Raw genomic sequence first — 22,852 nt, 5'->3', positions numbered from 1 at the left:
ATCCAGTAATACAGTACTTGTTTTTCTTCTGTGTTGATGGACGAACCTTTAAACAGATTTGCTCATTCTCTTACATGTCAAGGGCAGACATTTCTGGTAGATAAAGCAAAAGTCATCCCACAGTGCTTCAGTTTTCTCATACTGTAGAATTCTTCTTCATCATTAGATACTGACACATTTTGGATGAGACCATAACAGAGTTTTGGTGAACAATTGGAAAATAAAGAGACAATAAGAAACAGTGGGAACATATATCCTGAATGCCACGGGTTTTTATTATTTACAAATATTTGTCCAGTACAAGTAGGACTGTATACAGTTCTGTCATAGGAATGCTAATGAAATTTAAGTTTTTAATCTCAATATTTTGTGGCAAAGCTTCATGAGTTAACTATTTCAGAAAAACATTTTTTTTTAAACTCCCAATATACTCCCAGACCCCTGGCTTCTATGTAGGATTTTTATTGCAGACATTTTGCTCTGCTGATTCATTAACATATCAGGTTTCTTTTGCCTTTTCTTTGTATACCGTGTGTAGAAAATTGTATCATTGACCAAAATGTAACTGAACAACACTTGTCTGGTCTTGGTCCCTCCATAAACAGTTGAAGGTGATTCTTACTATGTCAAACACCATTTCTGAGAAGATTTTTGGAAATATTTGAAATGTAAAAGGTTCAGTGTGAACAGACTCAGAAAGGAAGGTATAGGGGTAACCTGCACTTTCAGATTCTTTTGTTGCTTTCATAAAATTTAACACATATTGACATATTTATCACCTCAAATCCAGTAAGTGATGACAAGGTGTTGGGGATTTTTTCATGTACACTTGGATAGATGTCTTTCACTGTGTGTTCTGAGAAAAGGAGCCTGAATCTGACTTCTCTATTAGCTTATATTAAATAAGTGTCAGGCTGCTGTTAGGTCCCTCTGAAACTGTTCTCCAGGCTGAACAAGCCCAGCTCCTCCACTGGTCAAAAAAGAGCATGAAAGAGGCATTGAGTGTCTCAGACTTTTCCACGTCCTTTGTCAATTCAGCAATATGATCTCATTTTTCTCCATCTTTCTTTGTTACTGGTAGACCTATAGAAATTTTTCTTGTTGCCCTACAGTTGCCTTGATAGTTTTAGCTCCAGTTGCCCTGTAGCTTTCCTAATTCTGTTCCTGTGTGACTGGGTGCCTTCTGGATAGGTAGCTCAACATTGCATCTACCTTATGTGCACTTCCTTTTCTCTTTAAGCTCAGCCAGGAGTTCTCCATTTGCCCATTTTTCTGCCACATCTGCTTGAGTTCCTACACATTGGAAAGAACTGTGCTTTAAGGAAACTGTCCTTCAAGATAAATCAGTGGGCCCAAGATAAATCAGTTTTCCCTTCGGTGCAGTCTCTAATGGGAGCTCGCCAAGCAAATCCCTGAGCAAACCGAAGACAGATCACTGAAGTCCAGAATCATTATTCTGCTACTTGAATTTCTCATTTCTTTCAGGACCATAAACTCCATCATCTCACTGCCATTGTTGCCAAAGCTGTTTTTGACCTTTACATCACAAATCACCTCTTGCTTATTTTCCAATAGAGAATCCAAATAAGTACCTCCCCTAGTTGTCTCATCCCACAATTGTTTCAAAAAACTGTACTCAACATGGTCCAAACATCTTCTGGATTACTTGTGTCTTTCCAGGTGGTCTTTCCAGCAAAAGTCAGGGTGGTAATATGCCCATGAGAACTAGGGTCTCTGTACATGAGTCTTCTTTCAGTTTCCTAAAGATGCCTTCATAAACTCTTCTGGATCAGTCTGTAGCAGACACCCACCACAATATTTCTTTAACTGATTCTCTTCTCATGCTGCCCCATCAGCTTGGGCACTGCATCACCACCAACCATTCCATAACAAAGCTCCATGCATTCAAGACACTGCTTTGCATGAAGTTCAGCCCTGGTTCCTCATCTTCCCTGCTTATATTTGCAGATACTTTGCATCCATCTATTGCCACATAGCAGTAATGTGAGCTATCTCACTGTGTGTGTTGTTCTTCTGATAGGAGGCTGTAGTTCTGAGAAAGCACATAGACTTCTTAGTCCTTTTGTCTTTCCTATGCTGTGTACGTTGTGTGCAGGCACTTGAGATGGGCTCCCAGTTGCACTTCAACAAATGTGATGGCTTCCCTGGTCATGCTTTCCCACAGGGACTTGTTTCCAGCTCCAGGTACCTCTACTTCCCTTTAGGTTTTTCTCTGCATTCCCTGACTAACGTAGTTTAAAACTCTCTTCACAGAGTTAGCAATCCTGTTGGCAAAGATGATCTTCATTCTTTTTTTTTTTTGATTGATTCTATCTTTCCCCATTGTCCTGGCTTTGGCCAGGATAGAGTTAACTTTCCTTGGGCTGAGAGGGAGCACAGCTAGAGGGCTGGGCCCAGACTGGTCATTGGAGTATTCCATATCATGTGATGTCATGCTCAGTATATAAGGAGATGCGTGCTCTCTCATTTCTCTTTTTCAGTCGGCGCGGTAGGATCTTTGGTGTAGTCGGGATCGCTGCTGGGGGCGGTCGTTGGGTGGTAAGCAACTGCATTGTGTATTACCATTAGGACTTCCTATTGTTATTGTTATTTTGCTACTATTACTAAACTGTTTTTTTGTATTCAACCTACGAATTTTCTTTTTTTTTTTTTTTGTCCCTCTCCTATTTCACCAGCGGGGGGGCAGGGGGGGAGAAGTAAGTCTCCGGCTGTGTGGTGATTGTCTACCAGCCGAGTTCAAACCACAACACCTATCAGACCTCATTGCTCAAAGACAGCCCCATGGTAATAACAGAGGAAATCTTGCCGGTACCACTAATCAGATATTATCCATCAGGATGTTTCTATTCCAGCAGTGCTGTGGAAAACTATGTCTGGGTCCTGACAAGGCTGACACCTTTGCTGCTAGAGTCCACTAGTCACTTTTGATATGTTCAGGGTCTCTGTTGGCATTGACAAGCAGCAAAAGGTAGTAATCTGGGCATCAGACAGGCATTGGCAATCTCTTTTCCACATCCTGAATCCAGACCTCTGACGTACAAATAAACCTCAGAGATCAGATCTGGTCAGACAGGTAGGTGCCAGTCTCCGTCAGAGAAGACTCCCTCTTTATTGTCAACCATTGCTTCATTTTAGTGGTACTGGTGAGGGTGTATGTGTCAGACTGAGACAGCTTACATGCCTTTCCAGATGAAACTGACTCTTCCTCACCTGTTGTCACAGCCCAATACTTATTCCATAACTGCACTGTAGGTGAAGAGAAAGTCTCCTTCAAGTTGTCAGAAGTAATCATCTTCCAGCCTCCACAGTTGTAGAGTCTCTGTCCTGCTGTGCCCAAGTGTATACTCTGCCAATCCTTCCCCCTCCTCCAATCCTGCTCCTGTGGGTATCAGGCTTTTGACCCTCAGGGTCTCTAAGAAAAACATGTTGATCTTCCATTTTGTCATCAGCAATGCTGTCTAGCTTGTTCTTCCTCCCCAGCTCCTTCCCCTAGCAACACGGCAACTCAACTAGGATGCATGTTTGGCTGGTAAGGAGCTCATGCACCTTCTTTCCATGCTGTTCTGTAAGTAGGAGCATGGATTTATACCTCTACAGATTCTTGCTCAAGGTAGCTCCCCAGAAGGGTCTGAATTCCAGTGAAGTTTGTACTGATTTGAAATTACACCAGAATAGTTCCCTGACAAAAAAAGACTTTTTCCCCTTCTAAGGAATTAGGGGAAACATATTTTTTTTTGCTTTTGTTCTAGATAAAGTAAAGCAAAACAGCACAAAGCAAAAAATATTTACATTATCCTGACATTTATAAAGAATGGTAAATTAAAATCTGGTCATAAAGTTAATCACCTGGGTTAACAATCCTATTTACCAAATGAGGTCAAAACGTGGTATAATATTAATTGCTAGTAATAGTCTAACCATTTTTTTCAGGGCCTTCTTTCAAGCAACCTACATCACTCTTTAATTAGAAATTCAGTCTCTTTTTTTTTTCTCCCACCCAGCTTTCCTGCATATGCATTTCCTGAATGGAAAATCTTTTTCTGCTCCTGGCAGAAATGGCAAAGATTTCATTCATATTCAAACTGGAAGACTGGGAAAACAAAAAGACTGTCTCCTGCTTGATCAATCCCTTCTCCTGAATCAATTAATTTTTAACCATATTGAGAATTTAACCAGTATTGAGAATTAGTAATTTAAAAGAACAGTGCCTCACTCAAAGGATCACAACTGTTTATATTATATTAATACAATTCTGAAAATCATTGATTATTAATGCTAATCAATATAAGTAGCAAGAAAACAAGAAAAGAAATTTGGCAGATTTAAAGTAGAACTTTTTTGAATAATGCATTTCCACACAAAGATTAAGGTTGGATAGTAATAAGCAATGGTGTTTACATGTTAGTACAATGCACTGCTACAGTTGCTCTCATATCAGCACTTTTTTTACAAAGCTGTAAATGTATGATTAAAGCTATTTGGATAAATCAAGCAGTCAAGGGGTTATAGGTGAAAAGGAGACTAATCAGAATACAGAATTCATGTTTTCTGCATTTTCTCTTTTTTGTAAGATATTTTTTAGAAAATTTTTGTGCAAATATATAAATATTAAAAGTTTAACTGTAGCTGATTAATTGGAATACATCTATTTTTTACTAAATATAGGAAAGTTCTCCCTTGATCTGGTCAGTTTCTGAAATAGTAAGTCTGTGATTGTTGACAGAAAGGAATGCTGTGCCATGGAAAGAGTTTATAAACTGGCTTGTCCCACTGACGTATCAGGATTTTTAAATTGGCCATCACAGAGAAAAAAGGTAATATTCACTAAAGATAGTTATCTGACAAGAGAAAGTATGCCCAACAGATCAAATGTGAAAGAATCAAATGCAGAAGTTCATTAATGAATTAATAAGTTCAGCACTTCTTTCCAACTATGCTTATTTCCATTAGACAAGTTTAACCTTTTTCCTTGTTTAATTCTTGCCTATATTCTATTGATTTCAAGAATAGATTGTCTTTACTTTACTAGACAATTAAAAGCCTTTCTATTAGAATAAACCTGAGCAAACCCCAAAAGAATATTCACAAATGATTAAATTACACAGTCAGTTGAAGGACAATTTCCTTTTCAATGGCACAATATATTGAATTAAATATTATACTTCTCTATATATATATAGAAGCATATAATCATAGCATATGCTATGCTCCTCTATTAGCATATTACAATATACATCAAATAATGAATAATTTATCTGGAAAATCCTCTTTTTGTTTGTTTAGCAATGAGAAGCATATTGCATATTCAGAAATGTCATTCTGCTAATATTAATCAGTTCTCTTTTCTACTGTGTTTACTTATAATACTTCTACAGTAGAATCTCTAAATATAAATGAACACTGAAAACGGATTTCTTTTTCTGAAAAAGACTGTTGTGTTAAGGCTATTATTAAAAGTCAAAAGCATAATTTATAAAAATGACACAGAAAATAAATTACCTGAGATAAGTTTTCATTTTTTTATGCAAATCTATTGACGTTTGTTTGTTTTATTTGTTCAGCATAAATGTGTAATTGAAATGTTTTGATGTGTACTACAGAATTCTCTTATAATCAGAAATGGCATCTCTTCAGTGTTTTGGTTTTTTTTTTTTTGAAAATAATTTAATAAAAAAGCCATTCACTACTAACATCTTAAGGAATTAAATCTGACAACAGCTTTCAAAGTCAGCAGTTTGCCATAAAAGTGCATCAATGACAAAATAGATCTGATTGCAAACTGCTGGCATTGAAAATAAACTATCTATGGCTAGTATCAGAACAACAACTGTGTCATTTGGATGGCAATTTCCTAAATAATACCAAAGAGTCTGGTACTGGTGTTAAATATGCACTCCTGAGGACAGAAAGCTCTCAGGACAGACCGAGTGCCCATCATTACTAAGTGGTCCATGTGGGGGTTTGGACAAGAGAGGAAGAACCAATCAGGTAGCAGCACGTACCCTTGGGCACCAGACGGCGGTCAGAGAAAGTACTCGTGTGGTGAAGTTATGAAGTGAGTGTCACAGTACCAGTTTTACTAGCTGCTCTAACAAAAACTGTCATGCTGATCTGATCTTTTTATCTGATATTTAGACATTGTCTAACTAGAAGTTTTCTTTAAAAATGTATTTTATTTTAATGGGATCTGGCTCCAGTAACCTTATGACACTGGCATCATTGGATTTCAGTAGCCTTGCTTAGACTCTGTTCACCATTGTTATAAATTTGATGAAACAGAATGTATATCATATGAATAAAGTTAATAGCATTTTGCTTGAATGAAATGAGAAAACTACACCAGCTTAAAGGATGTCAGTAAGGAAAGAACAGGGAGAAAATCTACAACAGGCTAATTTTATATGGCTTGCATGAATATATGAACATTTTCAAAAGTCCATGTTAAGTCAAGAATGTTTTTATTTAAATTTACATTGTTTAGTTTATATGCTCTGGCTCAGAACACAGAGACCATTTATTCAAAATGACACTAAACTAATTTCATATATAAAGTAAAAGCCAATGACTGATGTGAATCTTCCATGAAAAATATATTTTCCTAGATACTTTCTATGTTTTTAGTTTTTTGACTTTATCATCATAACACCACTGAAACAGCATTACATTTTAGTCTTTCTGTAACTCACCTTTTATCAACAGATCTAAAAGACACTTCTGACATTAAAGTGAATCAATCACCACTGTTTTCCAAGGTAAATTAAGTAAATTGAATACCATTCAATAAAAGTAAAAATGTGTTTAGTTATGGGAGATAATCCAGTGTACAAAGGCACTATAAGGCTATATAAAAGCTAAAAAAAGCCAAAATCCCTGCCCCAATCTGTTTTCTCTGTTTTACCAAGACTGTTCTTTTGAAACTAGAGGATACAATCGTTTTAATTTAAAAAAAAAATTAATTAAAATTAATTAATATTTAAAATCTGTGGTTTGCTTTTCATCATCTTTATACAGCTCAATGGCTCCCACCCTCAAAGGCTTTCATGAGCATCATAAAATCCTAGAAACACTAATGAGCAATAAGTTAGATGCCTAAAATTTGAGGTCCCTGCAACTTTAAAGATTAAATGTCTTAATGCTAAATATGAAATTGTTGCTATAAAAAGTTCAGAATTGTCATTTTCTATAACTTTAAAAAGTACACATGTACCTCTAAACTTGCCATTATTTTATCCATTGGCTGCTTGGTTTGATCTACTTTGTGGCATAAGAAAACAAAATGCCTCCACAACTGAGATTATTAAAGGCTAGTAAATGTAAATAAAACCCAGAAATACTGTGGAAGTGGATAGGAAGAAAAAAAAAAATACCTGCAGAAGCATGCGTATATTGATAATACTTGAAATTAAGCAAAGTATTACTCTAACAGTTTATAAATATAGCAAATTTCTCTTTCAGTACAAATTTATAGCAAATCCATTCTTTTCCTTGAAAAACAAATTCTACTTTCCATGAAAGGAATTGCTTTGTGATTCTATGTATAATCTGTGAAAAGACATTTTCTGTGAAACCCGCACAAATTGAAAATCAATTTTTGGTTTTTGTTGGGTTGGTTGTTGGTTTTTTTTTTAAAAAAGGAGGATATTTGAAAAGCAATACTTAGCACTTTTCAAGTAAAAAACATTTTCTTAATTGTATATGATAATGCAGACCATGCAACAATGCTGGAACAAAGTGAGATACATCCACATCACAAACTTTAAAATTAATATCACACAGAGATGCATATATTATTGCTCTATACCTGTATACATTTCTGTAAAAATAGAGAAAAGCAAAAGTTGAATATATTATTTAGGTCCCTTCTTTTCTTTTAAAATAGACAAAACTACTAAACAATGAAGACATGTCTGTATCCACATCTGATTTCACATTTCAACATTAAAACATGTTTCACTCTTTCTCAGAAAATAAAAGAATGCCACTAAGGAAAAAAAATTAACACAAATGTATTTCCTACTGAAATATATAGGAATGCTTTTTTCCTCATTCTTTTATCTTACCTTTTTTTAGTACATCAGAATTCAACTGAAATTACTAATATATGCAAAAAAAATACTGAAAGCTGATATCAAACTCAGTTTTTCCTTATGGCCTAAGACCTGTGGGTATAATTTTCAGGTATAGCAATGACCACCTTTAGTTCAGGTGGCTAAATCCTTATGTATTTTTAGGTCCTGTTTTAATTTTCTTAAAATTTTCTTAAAATTTTCTTAAAATTTGACATATTAGCCAGACATTATTTATAGCAGCTGATACCAGGATTATTTGCATATTGGCAGATGACCCTATACCATACATAGGCCCACCATGTAGAAAAATAAAGCTGCAAAGATTTGTTTCTCCAGCCAGCTCCTCCCCCGAAATTTGGTAAAGCCTAAAGACTAATGAAATTCAAACCCCTTGTCTGCTGTGAATGACTGGATTTACACATGTCAGAGTACTCCCAGAGTACTCATGTCTGTAAAGGCTTAGAAAACTTTCCTTGTGTATCAAGATGTGTCCCAAAGTGCAGACTGAAAGCAGAGCTGATACTACAACACATACCTCACTGAATTTGTACGGACATAGTTAAGCAACCAGGGCTTTTAGAGATGCTTTTGGGTTCTCAGTGCTGTACTAGAAGGGCATGGGTCTCCTACAGATCTTGTCATATCTGCCAGACCCTTGTGGATATCTAACCTAAAAGTGTCTAAATTGACACTAGAAATAGTAAGGCAAAAGACTTGCTCTGTGAACTGATGCATTTTGGAGGCAGAAACTCATGAATTTATAATGTATCTAAATGGCAACTTTTAGAAACAACAGAAAAATCAGTAGAAATACCAGAAAAAAATTCCAAAGATGTTCTGCAGTGACTTCATATATGAGCCAACAGCAAGTCCCAGTTCATACTGATTCTCACTTAGGCACTGCATAGCCTTTTAGACCAACCTTTTTCTTTATGGCTTAGAGGTAATGCATATTTTCTAGGTAATATACCACAAACATGGACACTCTGCTTCTCTACCCACAAAAAGCTACTATGTGATGCAAAGTGCCCTTCGTAGCTCTATGCACTAGTCTCATTTTTTCCCTAAATAAAATTTTATTTGGCTATTCAATGTCAAGAGAGTGGCAAAAGCAGATATAAACTGATGTCGAACAGGAAATATTGTTTTATGGTCTAACACAGGGATGTTAGAAAGAGCCACAGGTCTTGCAAAGCTGCCTTTTTCCGTGGGCCTTGGCACAGGAAAGGCTGAGATTTGGCCTATGAGCAGTGAAAAAGTAATTGCTTCATTATCTCTACTCTATTTTTTTGCCTTCATGAGCACTTACATTTCTTACTTATTATCTGTTTTGTAATTAGCTGTTCCCATAATAGTGTCCTATGCTGAAAACTCCATTATTACTCTTGCTTTTCAACAGACTTAAGCATTTTTTTTTTTTTGTGCTGAGTTGCCTTTCTCACTACTTTACTTTCTTTTGCAACATGTTTAATGGCCAATTACCATTTTTGCTTTAATCTTAATTGGAACACATTTGGAGGCATGTGTCATTAAGACTGCAACAAATAAGTAGACATTTCCTCAGAACTGAATTTCAATTTTCCTCTACAATTACATATATTTGATTAAAAAGGTCATACCTATTAACAACATCTAGACCAAACACATATAGTGCATTTTTTTTAAATAGGTCATGTAATAGTTTGGATCAAAGGATAAACTTCTTTGCTCTATTAAAAACAAGTTACTAAACAGTGCTTTTTTTTAAAAAGAAAAAAAAAAATAGTCATGTCAACTCTTACAGGGCTATCACATATCATATATACAATCTCTACCTGAAAGGGATATTTTAATGCTTTCTTCCTTCTAGAGCTTTCTTTGGGAACAGCAGAATACTGGCTCAGTCCATGAGTCTCAGAAATGTTGGTAGTCTGGTTCACCTTCTCCTTAAATACCCATGTAGAAAATGTGGAAAAAATTGCAATTCTGGTGTAGAAGTGCAAGATCCGATCTTAGCTTTCAATCCCAAGTAAGAATAAAGCAGCCTTACAAACCCTACTTTATTTTCTGTAAAATGAGCTGGTCTAGAAATTGTAATGGAATCATTCTCCTTTTGAATGCTAAGAATGCTGAAAAGCAGCATGCCTGATACAGGGATGATCCCACTTTGCTACACTCTTAGCAAGGATTGATACCTAGTATTTGTGACTAACTTCATTGATGTGGCTGTGTGATACATAGAAAAGTTGGCACTTCATAGCTGTGAACAGTAAACTTACATTTATTACTACAGACCTGGCTGTTAGAATATTTTAATGTACCACAAGGTTCTTACAAAACACTAAAACCACCAATACATCTAAAAATGGATGAAATAGTTAATGATTAGGGTGAAGCACCTAAAGGTACCTTGAAAGTAGATATGTAACACTACAACAACTCAAAAGTGTAAGAAAGACTCATCTACTATGTAGTGGTCAAATTTTACTAAGAAACAGTAAACCAGTGTTTATCAGTGGAGCATTTGAGCACCTCTTCTACTAAGATATCTTCGAACAAGCCAATGAACTGCAGGCATTCCTCCCCTTCCCTTCATACAACTGTGCAAGAGACAGATATAATCTGCAAACTGATGTGCTCCTCCAGCTGCACGTTATATGAAGACTTAAAACTAAGGAAAGCAAAGAAAAATGTAGCAATCCAAAAAAGACAGTTCTGATTTTGCTGGCTCAAATGGAAGAATATAATGAGTATGTTTCATCCTTATAACAAAATAAATAGCTTAAGACAAAAAATATACATTGCTAAATTGTAATGGAGACCAGCAAGGGACTGAAAAATATGGTAAGTTTGAGGTTTGGAAAAATATTTTTTTACTCCTTAGCATAAAAGAATGAGGAGTGTTTCCCTCTTTCATTGAAAAGTAAAGGGCATGTTGTTTTCAAAATATGATTATTATCAACATCTGCTTCCTATTATTCTCTGTAAATAAATAATTTCAGGGCTGCATTTAACATGCTTCCACATGGAAGGAACAGCATGGATGGAATTACTGATAAAATATAGATACATATTTTATATATAGATAAAATGTAACAATGGGCACTATAAAATTTACTAATTGCACTGTTCTCGAATTGTGTGTGAATTTTTAATGAAACAAGACAGTATTTCCTGATAGAGACATGGGAGCTTTTATTCTACCTTCCATGAAACTGTTAAGACCCCTAAACAAGATACAGTCTCACAATATGTTTCTCACACACTCTGCAGTCTTCTGAAGCACTTAATATCAATTCCATAATAACTGTGATTCTATTATAGAAAGGCTACAATTGTAGAATCAATATCTTAATAGAAAAGTTATTATAATAACTTCCTAGTTAGGATACTATAATGGAATCAAGCTCATAAGAGGCCTGAGTGGCCTGCTTAACACTGTAATGGAGAAATTACTGCCAAAGACTACCAGTGATAACGTATTGGCCAGAACTGTAGCTGAATATACTTCTGAGCTGTTTGTCTCCTGTTGCTGGTATTAAAATCTTTGATTTGTCCTGCACCCAAATTAAGTTTATCTTCCTTCCAGCCCCCAGTTGCAATAGTTACTTTGCTGGTACGGAATGCAACAGAAAACCAGCTAAATCCCCTTTCTCCGTTTATGAATAACTTGACTTCAGAATGTCCTCCGATAAAAAATGTCCAATATACATGACTATCAGTGTTGTAGATATTGTAGAAAATGAGTGGAAGAGGGAGACATTTCTAAAATAGTAGCGTATTTACAGGGACAAGCAGAAGCAACTATACCAGATGTACTTAGGTTACATCTTGTATGAAGAGAACATTATACTATAGTACGTGTAAGTGGCAGCATGGTAAACAGCATTTCAGCATTTAAGTACGAGGTGTAATTTGTACTATAAAAGTCAGTAACAGAACACTAGTGAAAGCAGACAGAAACAGATAACTGGACTTTAAAAAGTGGACTGTTGTGTTGGGGTAATTAGAATATATTCACAAGTACATACAGTATTTGTGGCATAGATTACTGTTACAAATGGCAAAAGCATATTATATAAATCTAGATGCTATTATTTTTTCTCCATTTGACCTTAGTTACAACACATGCTCAGGGAGGCTCAGTAACTTCTAGGATTTCTGTGTGGGTTTACACAGGAATGTCTTCAGTAATAACATAATCTGGTATAGATTTTTTTTGGTCTTTAATCAAATCTTGACCTTCCTCCAAATGAAGGTCAAAAGAGTTATGATATTAAAGTATATGGACTTTGAAGTTCATTATTTTATACCTTATCAGGACTACAGGTAAAGCTCTATGATTTTGGAAAATAGAAATTCAATTTTCTCCTCCACAGGACAAGGAACTTCGCTGAAATAGGATGAAAATACTTCAATTATCATATTCAGTAATTAGAACATTATTAGAAGTTGACAAGGATGTTATTTCATACCTGGAAGTCTTATAAATCTCTTCAGTTTTCTTTTGAATTATGCATAGATGGACTGCTAGTACCCTCAAGCTGTTCAGCTGAACATTTGGGAAAAGTCAAAGGTAGCAATTTCAGTGACAATAATTCCCATGAAATACTAAATTATATAGAAAGATCAGTGATCTACATTAGCTGTAGGGAAATCCTCTGTCTTGGGAACACTGATGGAGAGGAATCAGTTTTGTCACTGTTAGGGTTACAGCAACAGCATCAGAAGATGTACTTCTTCTCCAGTGCTCCCCATGCATTGGCTTTACCACGGACACTGGATTTTCTAAAAAGGTTTATGCCCACAGGAAAACTAAAACATCGTTCACAGATCAGGCTTGTAGGGTTAATTTATGCAGCCTGGACTGTTGGACATTTGAAGAAAAATCCAGATATATATCACTGCAAAAGCATCATTGTTCTTAAAACTTTGGATGTCTTCCAGTATTCTGTGGAAGCGAATGGAATGAGTCATGTCAAAGTAGACAAATCCATGTTTAAAAAAAAAAAAAAAGCAAAACAAGAAAAATACAAGAAATTATAAGTACACTTTAATAAAATTTCTGATGACTTTTCGTATTCATATAGAACTAATGTAAAAGTTTGTTAAGATATAAAAAATATATATTCAGGCTATCAGAAAGTTTCCAGCACATAAAAATGAGAAGTAGTTATACTAGATCTCAAAAGAAGTGAAATGGAAAGAAAGCAAAAATGTGAAAATTTTTCTGTTTTCTTTTTAAAAAGAAGAAATAAAGGGGAAGAAAAAGGAAAATGGAAAAATCAAAACTTTCTGGTTGGAATCCCACATAGTTTCCTTCTCAAGATGAGAACAGTCAAGGAAATGAGGAAGAAAGAAAGATAAATATATGCAAACCAGTTTCTATAGATAAAATAATTTATAGATTAATCTGGCAGGTTACCTTTTGTATGAATGCACCTAAATGTCCAAATCATGCTCTGAATTCCTTAACTCTACATTCTATATAGTAGAGGTCTGCTGTTCACGCCTGATCAACTGGTATCTTACATGTTCCTAACAGTGGCGCATACCCTTCAAGTCAGATTTTGTGATATGAGAATCAAACCATTATGGAAATACAACTTCAGATTGCTTTCCAAGTAAATGATAGCATTCATAATATAGCATTGATGTTTTTCCACTGAAAATAACAGAAGCAGCAAGAAAATCTATGAAAAATATTCCAAAAATAAAACAGATATTCCTATGTAATTTCTATGATTAATGTATTTACTTTCTCAATAATTCTTTAATCTGTAATTAGTGCACACAAAACTATTCCTTACAGTAACCTGAATATTTCCACACAATTAGAAAATATAGTTTAACTACCCATTATGTTGGCTTACTGTGAATCTGTTAAAGACTACATTTACAGCAGTGTAATACTAAATAGATGGCATGAGGCTGAGGTAGAGTTTTCATAAGAAACTAATTCTGCTTTTATTTATACCATCATAAATCTAGATAACATCAGTATAAGAATTTGATCTTGAAAGATGCCAAGTAAACCTGTAAAGAATTAAACAGTCTCAAAAAATCTTTTATTTCAACAAGAATCCTGTAGATTCTAGACATCCTGTACCAATGTTTTCAGAGGATCTCAGCTGCCATTTATGAATCTTGCCAGCAGGGTTTTAACTTTTCCATCGAGAGTATTAGACACTGCTAGCTACTTGAAGGATGGCTACAGAAATGTTGACTTTCTGAAATTTTAATCACTTAAATATCTAAATGAATACTGAAGTCTTCTGAAAATCTGGATCCTTGTGAAACAAGTACTTAAGGGACCAGTATTTCTAACCATGTACTGAAAATGATTTCACATCTTTCTGAGCAGAGACGATTCTGATACTGCAGTACTCATTTACTTGTTATTATACTAGATTTTATTCAGCAGAACATAAATTAAAACTAATAAAAAAGACAAACTCAATTCTGACCATTAACTAAAATAATAAGAACAAACATTAGAGTTCACTCTTTTCTCATGAATGATGAATTTAATGCAGCCATCTTCCGTAAAGAGGAAAAGCCCTGCCGTCTCAAGAAAATTGCCTTTTAATGATTATTCTGGAATCCTAAGTATGTATCATTATATTGAACTGCAGGAGGAAAAATGCATTTATATTTAATTTATAAATCAACAAGTGCCTTTAATTGAGATTATCACTTGAACTAGATTTGCTCAAGAACATAGCACATTATGTTATTTTAAATTATTTTAACAATGAGTGCTTAAAATTAACCCCCAAAAAGTTTTTATGAAAAAGGTCACAATAAAGCTTGCATTTTAAGTGTATTTGCTTTAAAAGCATCAACAGAAATAATCACACACCATTTTGGATTCTAAGATAACTATAAATTGTTTTCTGAGAATGAAAAAATAATTTAGAGAATGCCATGAACAATCAAGTCAGAGAGAAAAATGTGTAGAAAAGCAACAGACCTTTGTGATGGCAGCTTAATGGGCATATGCCTTTCATTTCATAAATAATCTTATTCTGTTAAGAAACTGATTTTGAAGTATCTGTTTTGATTAATAAATAAACACTCCTAGTAGATGTATAAACAAAGATTACTTCACATTAGTTGCAGCCTAAGGTATAATTGGCTGGTCACTTTAAAAGCTTTGCTTGAGAAAATGAAGGACTAATAATGCTGTAAGAAGAGTGAAATGAGTTTAGACAATTGACAGAAATGCTTTCTAAAGTTAATTATGTTTGCTTTCCCCTCTCCCTTGGTGTTCATTACCTTTAAATGGAGCCACACACTGGCAGGAATAATTACCAGGTTGGTCAATGCAGGTGGCTCCATTCTTGCAGGGAAATGAAGCACACTCATCTATATCTGTTTCACATCTTGAACCTTTGAAAAGATGAAAGATTTGAACATTTAATAAGACAATCAGGTGCCAATTTCTAATTCATTTGCACCACAAGAATCTCCAACAACTTGTGTGGAGAAACTAACATAAATCAGCCAAATAAAGAGCCACACGTACTAATGTCACCATCCATTTAATTCTTAACACCACGAATAAGTAACAACTTATTTCTGAGTTGCTAAATGGTAACTAATCTTCCCTCTGTGTGGAAGCTTTGAAGTCCTTTTTAAATGCAGACTAATTTATCTTGTGCTATTTAGTTTACAGATGGAGTCAGTGTTCCAGTTTGTTGGAATGCAAATGAAACATTAGACCAGGGCAGATAGAGAGAAATGAGAAGGTAACACAAGCAAATTAGTCATTGATGTCTTAATGGATGCTTTGTGGACTACCTTGCTGTAGAAAACAAGGTTTACTGTGAACACAACTCACCAGTAAAGCCTGGTAGACAGATGCATTCATAGCCACCAATAAGGTCTGCACATGATGCATTATGAAGACATGGAGAAGAGTGACATTCATTTATATTTGCTTCACAAGTTGTGCCTATAAATATATATCAGGCAAAGGGGAGAGAAGTTACTGCATAGCACATATAGTTAAATACTGACATTCAATTTAACTGAATATAGCTCACATACTGGAATTTATTTGACACGCTTTTTAAATTAAAATTTGGACATCTATGACAGTATGTCGATATTTTTAATGTTTAAGCTATTCATTAATTTTCCCAAAAGATTAAAAGCATGGTCATTGAATAGATTCCTAAGGTTTAAAGCAGACAATTTTCTTGTAATATGAATATAGAATAGAAAACAAATTACATTAAATAGACTGTATTGCAATGACATGAGAGGAAATATTCCCTGTGTTTCTGATAAGGCAACAGATGTACTCCCAGAAAATGGAAAAAGAAATCTGATGTAGACAAGAACACAATTTATTCCAGTCTAGATGATAGCTAACATAATCACATAGCTACTTACAATATAAAAATACTTTATTGTTAATATTTCTGAGTGAACTTAATTTTTTATCATTTGAAGAAAAAATGAAAAATCACATCAGTTGAGAGGTTTGGGCAGTTCAAAGAATTTTAATAAAAATGCAAGTGATAATTGATCTGAATATAAATAGCAGTAGGAATGTAATATTTTGCCCTGTGACATTTGAATTATAGATTTCTTTGTATTTCAATGATTAAGAATCCGTGATCTTTAAAAAATGATGCACTAAAAATAAAATGGATGCACTTTAAATTCATAATCTGAGTTGAAAGCAAAGAATAGCTGCAGATATTAATGCATCCACTTATCATATAAATTGTACAAATATGCCAAGAACGAAACCTTTTTTCTCTGATTGTATTATATTAAATCTGCCAACAGTTTAAAAAGTTTACAGAAAACAGTATATACAAAATTTCACTGAACCCCATTGATCCATTTTAAACAGCTAAGCCACCACCTATCAGCAAACACCTAGTTCCATGCTGTCATGAAAACAGGGTAGATAACTTTACTCAAGATGCACTTATGCTGAATTTACATATTTATAACTTCAGATGACACTAAAAGTATACATGCATCTCATCTGTTATGTTAAAAAAATGGTGTAAGACTCAATGTAGATTTAGAAGTTATAGTTCTATGGATTTTTTTAATACCTTGAAATCCATCCTGACAGATGCAACTGAAGGCATTCAGGTGATCAACACAAGTAGCTCCATTGCGACAAGGGTCACTAAGACACTCATCCACCTCAGTCTCACAGTTATTACCTGGAAACAAGTGAAGGATTCACTTCATTAGGAACATGCCACTGGTGAGTCACCAGTGCAAGCAGCAACATCAAAATGAAATAACTGAGGTTAGAGACAGGGAACTTTTACCAATGAGCCATAAATTGTCTTTGGGAAATTAATTTCTTGTTGATTAAAGGCAAAAGTGTGAAATATATATATACAATATATAATGTTCAGATAAATTAAGTCCAACTTGCATACAGTTGGGGCTTGCAATCACATCAGTGTAAGACAGACACCCTGTCTAAAATAGTATAAAGTAAGAGTTATTGAAGAGTCACTTGTCAGTATTTTTTACAGCTGAATACTCTTACATAGCCAAGTACTTTTGTGTGCCAGGAAACAAAAGTTGCTTCTGCCTGAACCAGAAGCACACTGTCAAATTAGATGTATTGCTACTTTTGAATAACCTTCTTTCTGTGGTTTAGGACCGACTTAAGCAGATACTAAACAACACTCCTTTGAACCCACCTATAAAACCAGGTGCACAGAAACAAAGATAGCCACCCAAAATATCCTGACAGATGCTGGAGGCTCCACACGGTTGTGACAGGCAGGCAGCAACATGTGCTTCGCAAAACTGACCACTAAAACCTGATGAAAAATAGAGTAACAGAAGATACAAAAACTTTTATCACATTTAGTCTTAGAAAAGAGTCAGGTGAGAGACCAATTTTGTTAAGGTCTTTTGTGTTCTTTACTTACATTTCAAAATTTTATTTAGGATAGTCAAATATTCCAGTTTCTTTGAAAGTGTCAGTTTTGTATACAAAATTCTAAATGGAACAGAAGAACTGTATGATAAAGCCCTGCTTGCAATAATAATAAAGCCATTCAAGATACAACAGGTCTTCAAGAGAATTTGATAGAATGTCAATTTCTTCAAGTGGTTTTATGCAGATATTCCTAATTTTATTGAAATATCAGTAAGCACACTGTTGATAAAAGCCTTCTCATTTTTTAGTGTTGTGTTCTGTACACCACACTAAGAAAACATCCTATGTTTCCAAGCCAAAAAAGAAAATTGTCCCAATATGTTCTGTTATAAAGCAGATATTAAAAGATCTAACAGGTCTGGCAGCTTATTGGTATTGATTTTTTAACCAGTTAACATACAGTTAATATGAAACCTAATCTTGTGAAACACTGAACATCCATGTTTCCTGTTGAGGGCTACATATGAACAAAATTTAAAAAGAAATTCAAAGATAAAATATGAATTTACATTTTACACTTAAGGTATATTGGCCATGGTATTATAGTTTCTGAAGACATCATCCAGCAAGAAAATCACATGGTTCATTGATGCCAGCACCTTTATTTTAGAACATACACAACAGTTGCAAGTAAATATCCTTTGTTTCACTGAAAAATAGTTGTTCTCAAACCCACCAAATATTTTTTATTAATTGATATAAAGCAATTTTAAAAATTAATCATTATGTGTGGACCTAGGATCCAAGTGCTGAATATAAATGCCAGGTTTCAAACTTTAGACATTTTTTTGTAACTTTTTTCATAAAAAATCAGTAAGTTAAAGTATAAGAAATATAGTTTACTGCTCTCCTATTAATCGAGCACTTAAAAAGTTTCTAAAGAGTTTTAGATTTTTTCAAAAATAATGTTCCAGCAAAGATCAAAAGAGACTGGACCAATTTATTATAATTTAACAATTACAGCATGAAAAGCCACTAAAGACAAACCAGAGATTTGGTTCAGTGAGCTAAATATAATTAATTCCAATGTCTTCAAACTTGGATACCAAATCTGGCTGAAGATCTGAACTTCACATTTAATTTTAAAAAAGATTTATAAAGGAATGACATTTCAGTAGCATAGGTATTGGCGGAACAGATTCTAGTATGCCATCAAGTTGTCTCATACCTGACCTTGAGTTCATCAACGTTTTACATATGGGGAAAAAGGCAGGATCTTTTGTCGAAAATGATCAAACAAATCTGTATTCCTACAGCTACTGTGATAGCTTTAAAAAATAAAATAACCCTGTTTTTATAGCATTTATTAAGTGCAGATCCAGAGTAATAAATTCTTACAAAATTTTAAAAGTTCAGTCCTGCTTGGGCCTAGATTAGCATAGTCTCCAAATTAAAAGAAATATAAACCATGTCCTTAGGGCATGACTGAAGAGCTTCTGATCTGGACAACTTTTTAGTCTTTGAAACAGCTGGTTAGATGAGGTAAGACAGCAACTTCTGACTGTCAGGGTAAAGTGCTAAAACATATTGCGCTTTAGAAATCCTGGCTTGTATAACAAACCTTTGAGACATGAATGCAAAACAATGCATATTAAAACTGCCCTATACATGCTGTCACTTTGGTTTCTAAATCAATACATGCAGAAAGGTGTCTTCAAGCTATGTTTCTATTCCATCCCAAACACCAGCTGTGCAATGTCCCCACACAGCTAAACTTTTCTTCCCTGTTGATTGCTATTAAAAATCTAAACATCTCATTTTTGCCTTTGTAAATAGATGTTAACATCTGCTTACTGAAGTACTACATAAAACTAATATAAAAAATTATGATAAAGAAGTAAAATGGAAACATTAATCAATGTTGGTAACAGTTATACACAGATATATGTATAACTGTTACATGTGGCTATGTGACTGCCGTCCAAGTGGAGATCCTGAATATAGAAAAGCTAACATGATTTATTTGTTTGACAAACTAAAAATGAATATTCATGATAACTTTATAGATTGGAAATAAAGATCTTAACATATGTGTGCTTTTATTTCTGTGTTTTGAATTAATTATCAAAGTACTGGAGCATGGACAAATATATCTTAAGTTCCTATACTAAGTTGAAGAATGAATGGTGGAAGTTTCAGGGCTCAACTTTAATATTAAACATCTGGTTTTGTATAAAGTTTCTCATCAAAACAGGTTCAGCAGCAGTATTTAAGAATATACTATTTCCTATAAAGCGAAATGAGCAAGTGTCAGCTTATTCTTCTTCTACAGACATTCAAGATACCTGATAAATTTAGATAATGGAAATTTACGAGCAAAGTGTTTAAAATACTGTTTTTTTCAGAAAAGCAGAATTTACATTCTTCAGACATTTCTTTCTGACAAATCCAAATGCCTCATGACAAGAGTGATTTTCGCTAGTCAGACTGTGACACTAAAACTCTCCAGGGAGATCACTGCATTGTGATCCATTCTGACATAGTCTGGCCACACAGAGATTCATGGAAATTTCACTACATGGCTTCTTATATTCTGGATGGCAGGTACATCTGAAGCTATTAACTGGAACCTCACATTAATGGTTATTGTCAGGGCCAGCAGGATTTGATGTGCATTCATTCACTCTTGTGAATAAATATTACTTCTGGGGAAAAAGTTATATGGTTCCTGTTAAAATTAGAGCTGGGAAAAAGTTACATAGAATGAAAGAAACGAATGTCAGAATTTAATAATTTTAAATAAATGTAAATTAATAAATTTAAAACCCAGACAATATTTTCACTGTCAGTAAGATTCTTACATACTAATAGGTTACTATTTTCTCCTTATTTGCACTGGATGTAATAATAATAACAACATATAAGCCATTTTATTAATTTGGGGTTTGAGATTATTATTGGTTTTGTCATTCAACACCTATCATAATGAAATCCTACTTTTGCTTGGGTCCTCTAGAATTTCAAATATAAAAACTGTACTTATTGCAAAATTATACAAAATGTAAAAATTGTAAAAAATATGCAACTAATAATAGCATAGTTGATCAAAATAGAGAAAGGATAATAAAGAATAAAAATCAACTTTGGATGAAAGACAGGGAAAAAATGCTGCTGTTGCCTCAGACAATGTAACAGGGAAGGGTTTTGTTGTGACTATCTGCCCTAATAAATACATGTGATTGCTGTATTGAAGTGACCAGTCACACCTATAAAAGATACATTAGAAGATGCAATTTTCTCTATTGTATCCTTGCTATGTATGTGGTTTCTGGAACTCAGAGATCAAAACCCACTAATTCTCAGTAAAGACAATTTGAACTTCAGCAATTAGATTAGAATTATAGAATTACCCTCAAGCCTAGGAAAAGGGCCACAAAGGCCAAATGCATCTTCTAATACTGTAGGAACACTTTTGTCATTTCCACTAAAAGATGGATTAGACCTAGAGAAAAAGGATTAAGTAAGAACAGAGGCATACTCTATACATTTTACAGAAATACACCAGAAGACTTATAGCTATTACAACAGAAGTTTGATTACTGTACCACAGCAGGCAACTTCAGATTCTTTATTATTTACACTAAGAAGCCACAGAATAAGTTTTTATTCTGACTGTTCTTGCTGTCTTGGAATGTGTCAGACTATCTTATCATTTTGTGGTATGATGCATAAAACCAGGACCTAATGCTATTTTACAACTGCAGAATAATACAGCCACAGAAGTAGAAAGGAAAAAGAAAACCTTATGAAATAATAGCAGTTATCCATTTTCTTTTTACCAGAAAGTGACAAAGTGGTCAGTACTTGTGGCTTCTTTTGGGAGGATGTCAAAACATGGTGATCAGGTGATGTGTGTCACAGTCCATACCTTGTTTCTTATTACCAATAGGTAATTTATTATCCTTTCCTATATAATCTCTTATTGTAATTTATATGCAAAAATGATGACATTTATAAATTCCCTTCTGCATAATGAAAAAAATGAGAGTAAGAAATTGCCTAATAGAAATAGTTTTGATTCTTTTATATATATTTTTTTTTTGTTTCATCATCTCAGAGATCAGTCTAATATGATATCACTTAAGGAAACATAACTACAGTACCTGAAAAATGGTAAAACTTCAGCAGATGATTAAAACTAAATTCCAGAGACATGCTCTTCTCCTCCCTCTATAAAGGAGTCACAGTACATGCTGCTTTGATATTTTTTAAAACAAATTCTGTGTAATAAGACCAAAATAAATATTTGAGACATTTGTTTCCAAAGCAGGCAAAATCAGTTATGCTGCTAGTAGGTCACTATGTAACAGCTGGCTTCAACGTCTAGGCCAGTGGCATTTTTAAACATAAAAAATAATACTTGTGCAGAGGAATAGATAAATAATCTAGAAGTAAAAAACTCACATGTTGCTAGTTTAGTTATAAAATAAAGAAATAACATGCCTTGATTCTCACCTGATTTAGAGCACCAATAGACAGGTTAACTCAAATTAAAATCATGGTGCTCCACCAGTGAGAAAACAGAACAGTATTTCTTCTTATAAAAGAGAAAGATGAGGAAAAAAAAAAACCTCTTTAAAAGGTTTTTTAAGAATGCTTGTTTTGTAAAAGTGTATTTCTTAGAGGACTTTGTGTTTTTTTCTCTCATACTTTACAGGTAGATTACACAGGAATATTTTGGCCTGTCTAGAATTAAAACAAAAACCAATCACCTCTTTCTCCTTGTGTCCTTTTTTCAATGCTGATATATGCAACAGTCATGCTTTAATAGAATATATAGGGGATGACTTATGTTTTGAGGGTTTTTTTCTGCTTCAGTAGTGTTCTTCGACGCTTCCTTTTAAGGGAA

General features: G+C 34.2%; 1 protein-coding gene across 1 annotated transcript in view; it reads right to left on the bottom strand.

The window, feature by feature from the left end:
• The window catches only part of EYS (eyes shut homolog), a 1,110,009-nt gene that overhangs the window by 658,191 nt on the left and 428,966 nt on the right, over positions 1-22,852 (bottom strand). The window contains exons 16-19 of the mRNA XM_074819828.1: positions 17,759-17,881; positions 17,150-17,263; positions 15,913-16,026; positions 15,348-15,461 (exon numbers count right to left, since the gene is read on the bottom strand). Of these exons, the coding sequence (XP_074675929.1) occupies positions 15,348-15,461; positions 15,913-16,026; positions 17,150-17,263; positions 17,759-17,881 (465 nt within the window). The remainder of the gene's footprint in view (positions 1-15,347; positions 15,462-15,912; positions 16,027-17,149; positions 17,264-17,758; positions 17,882-22,852) is intronic.

The sequence above is a fragment of the Strix aluco genome, chromosome 3 (assembly GCF_031877795.1).
Source record: "Strix aluco isolate bStrAlu1 chromosome 3, bStrAlu1.hap1, whole genome shotgun sequence".
NCBI classification, from domain to species: domain Eukaryota; kingdom Metazoa; phylum Chordata; class Aves; order Strigiformes; family Strigidae; genus Strix; species Strix aluco.
Note: the sequence above shows the minus strand (reverse complement) of the source record. Positions and strands in the feature narration are given on the sequence as shown.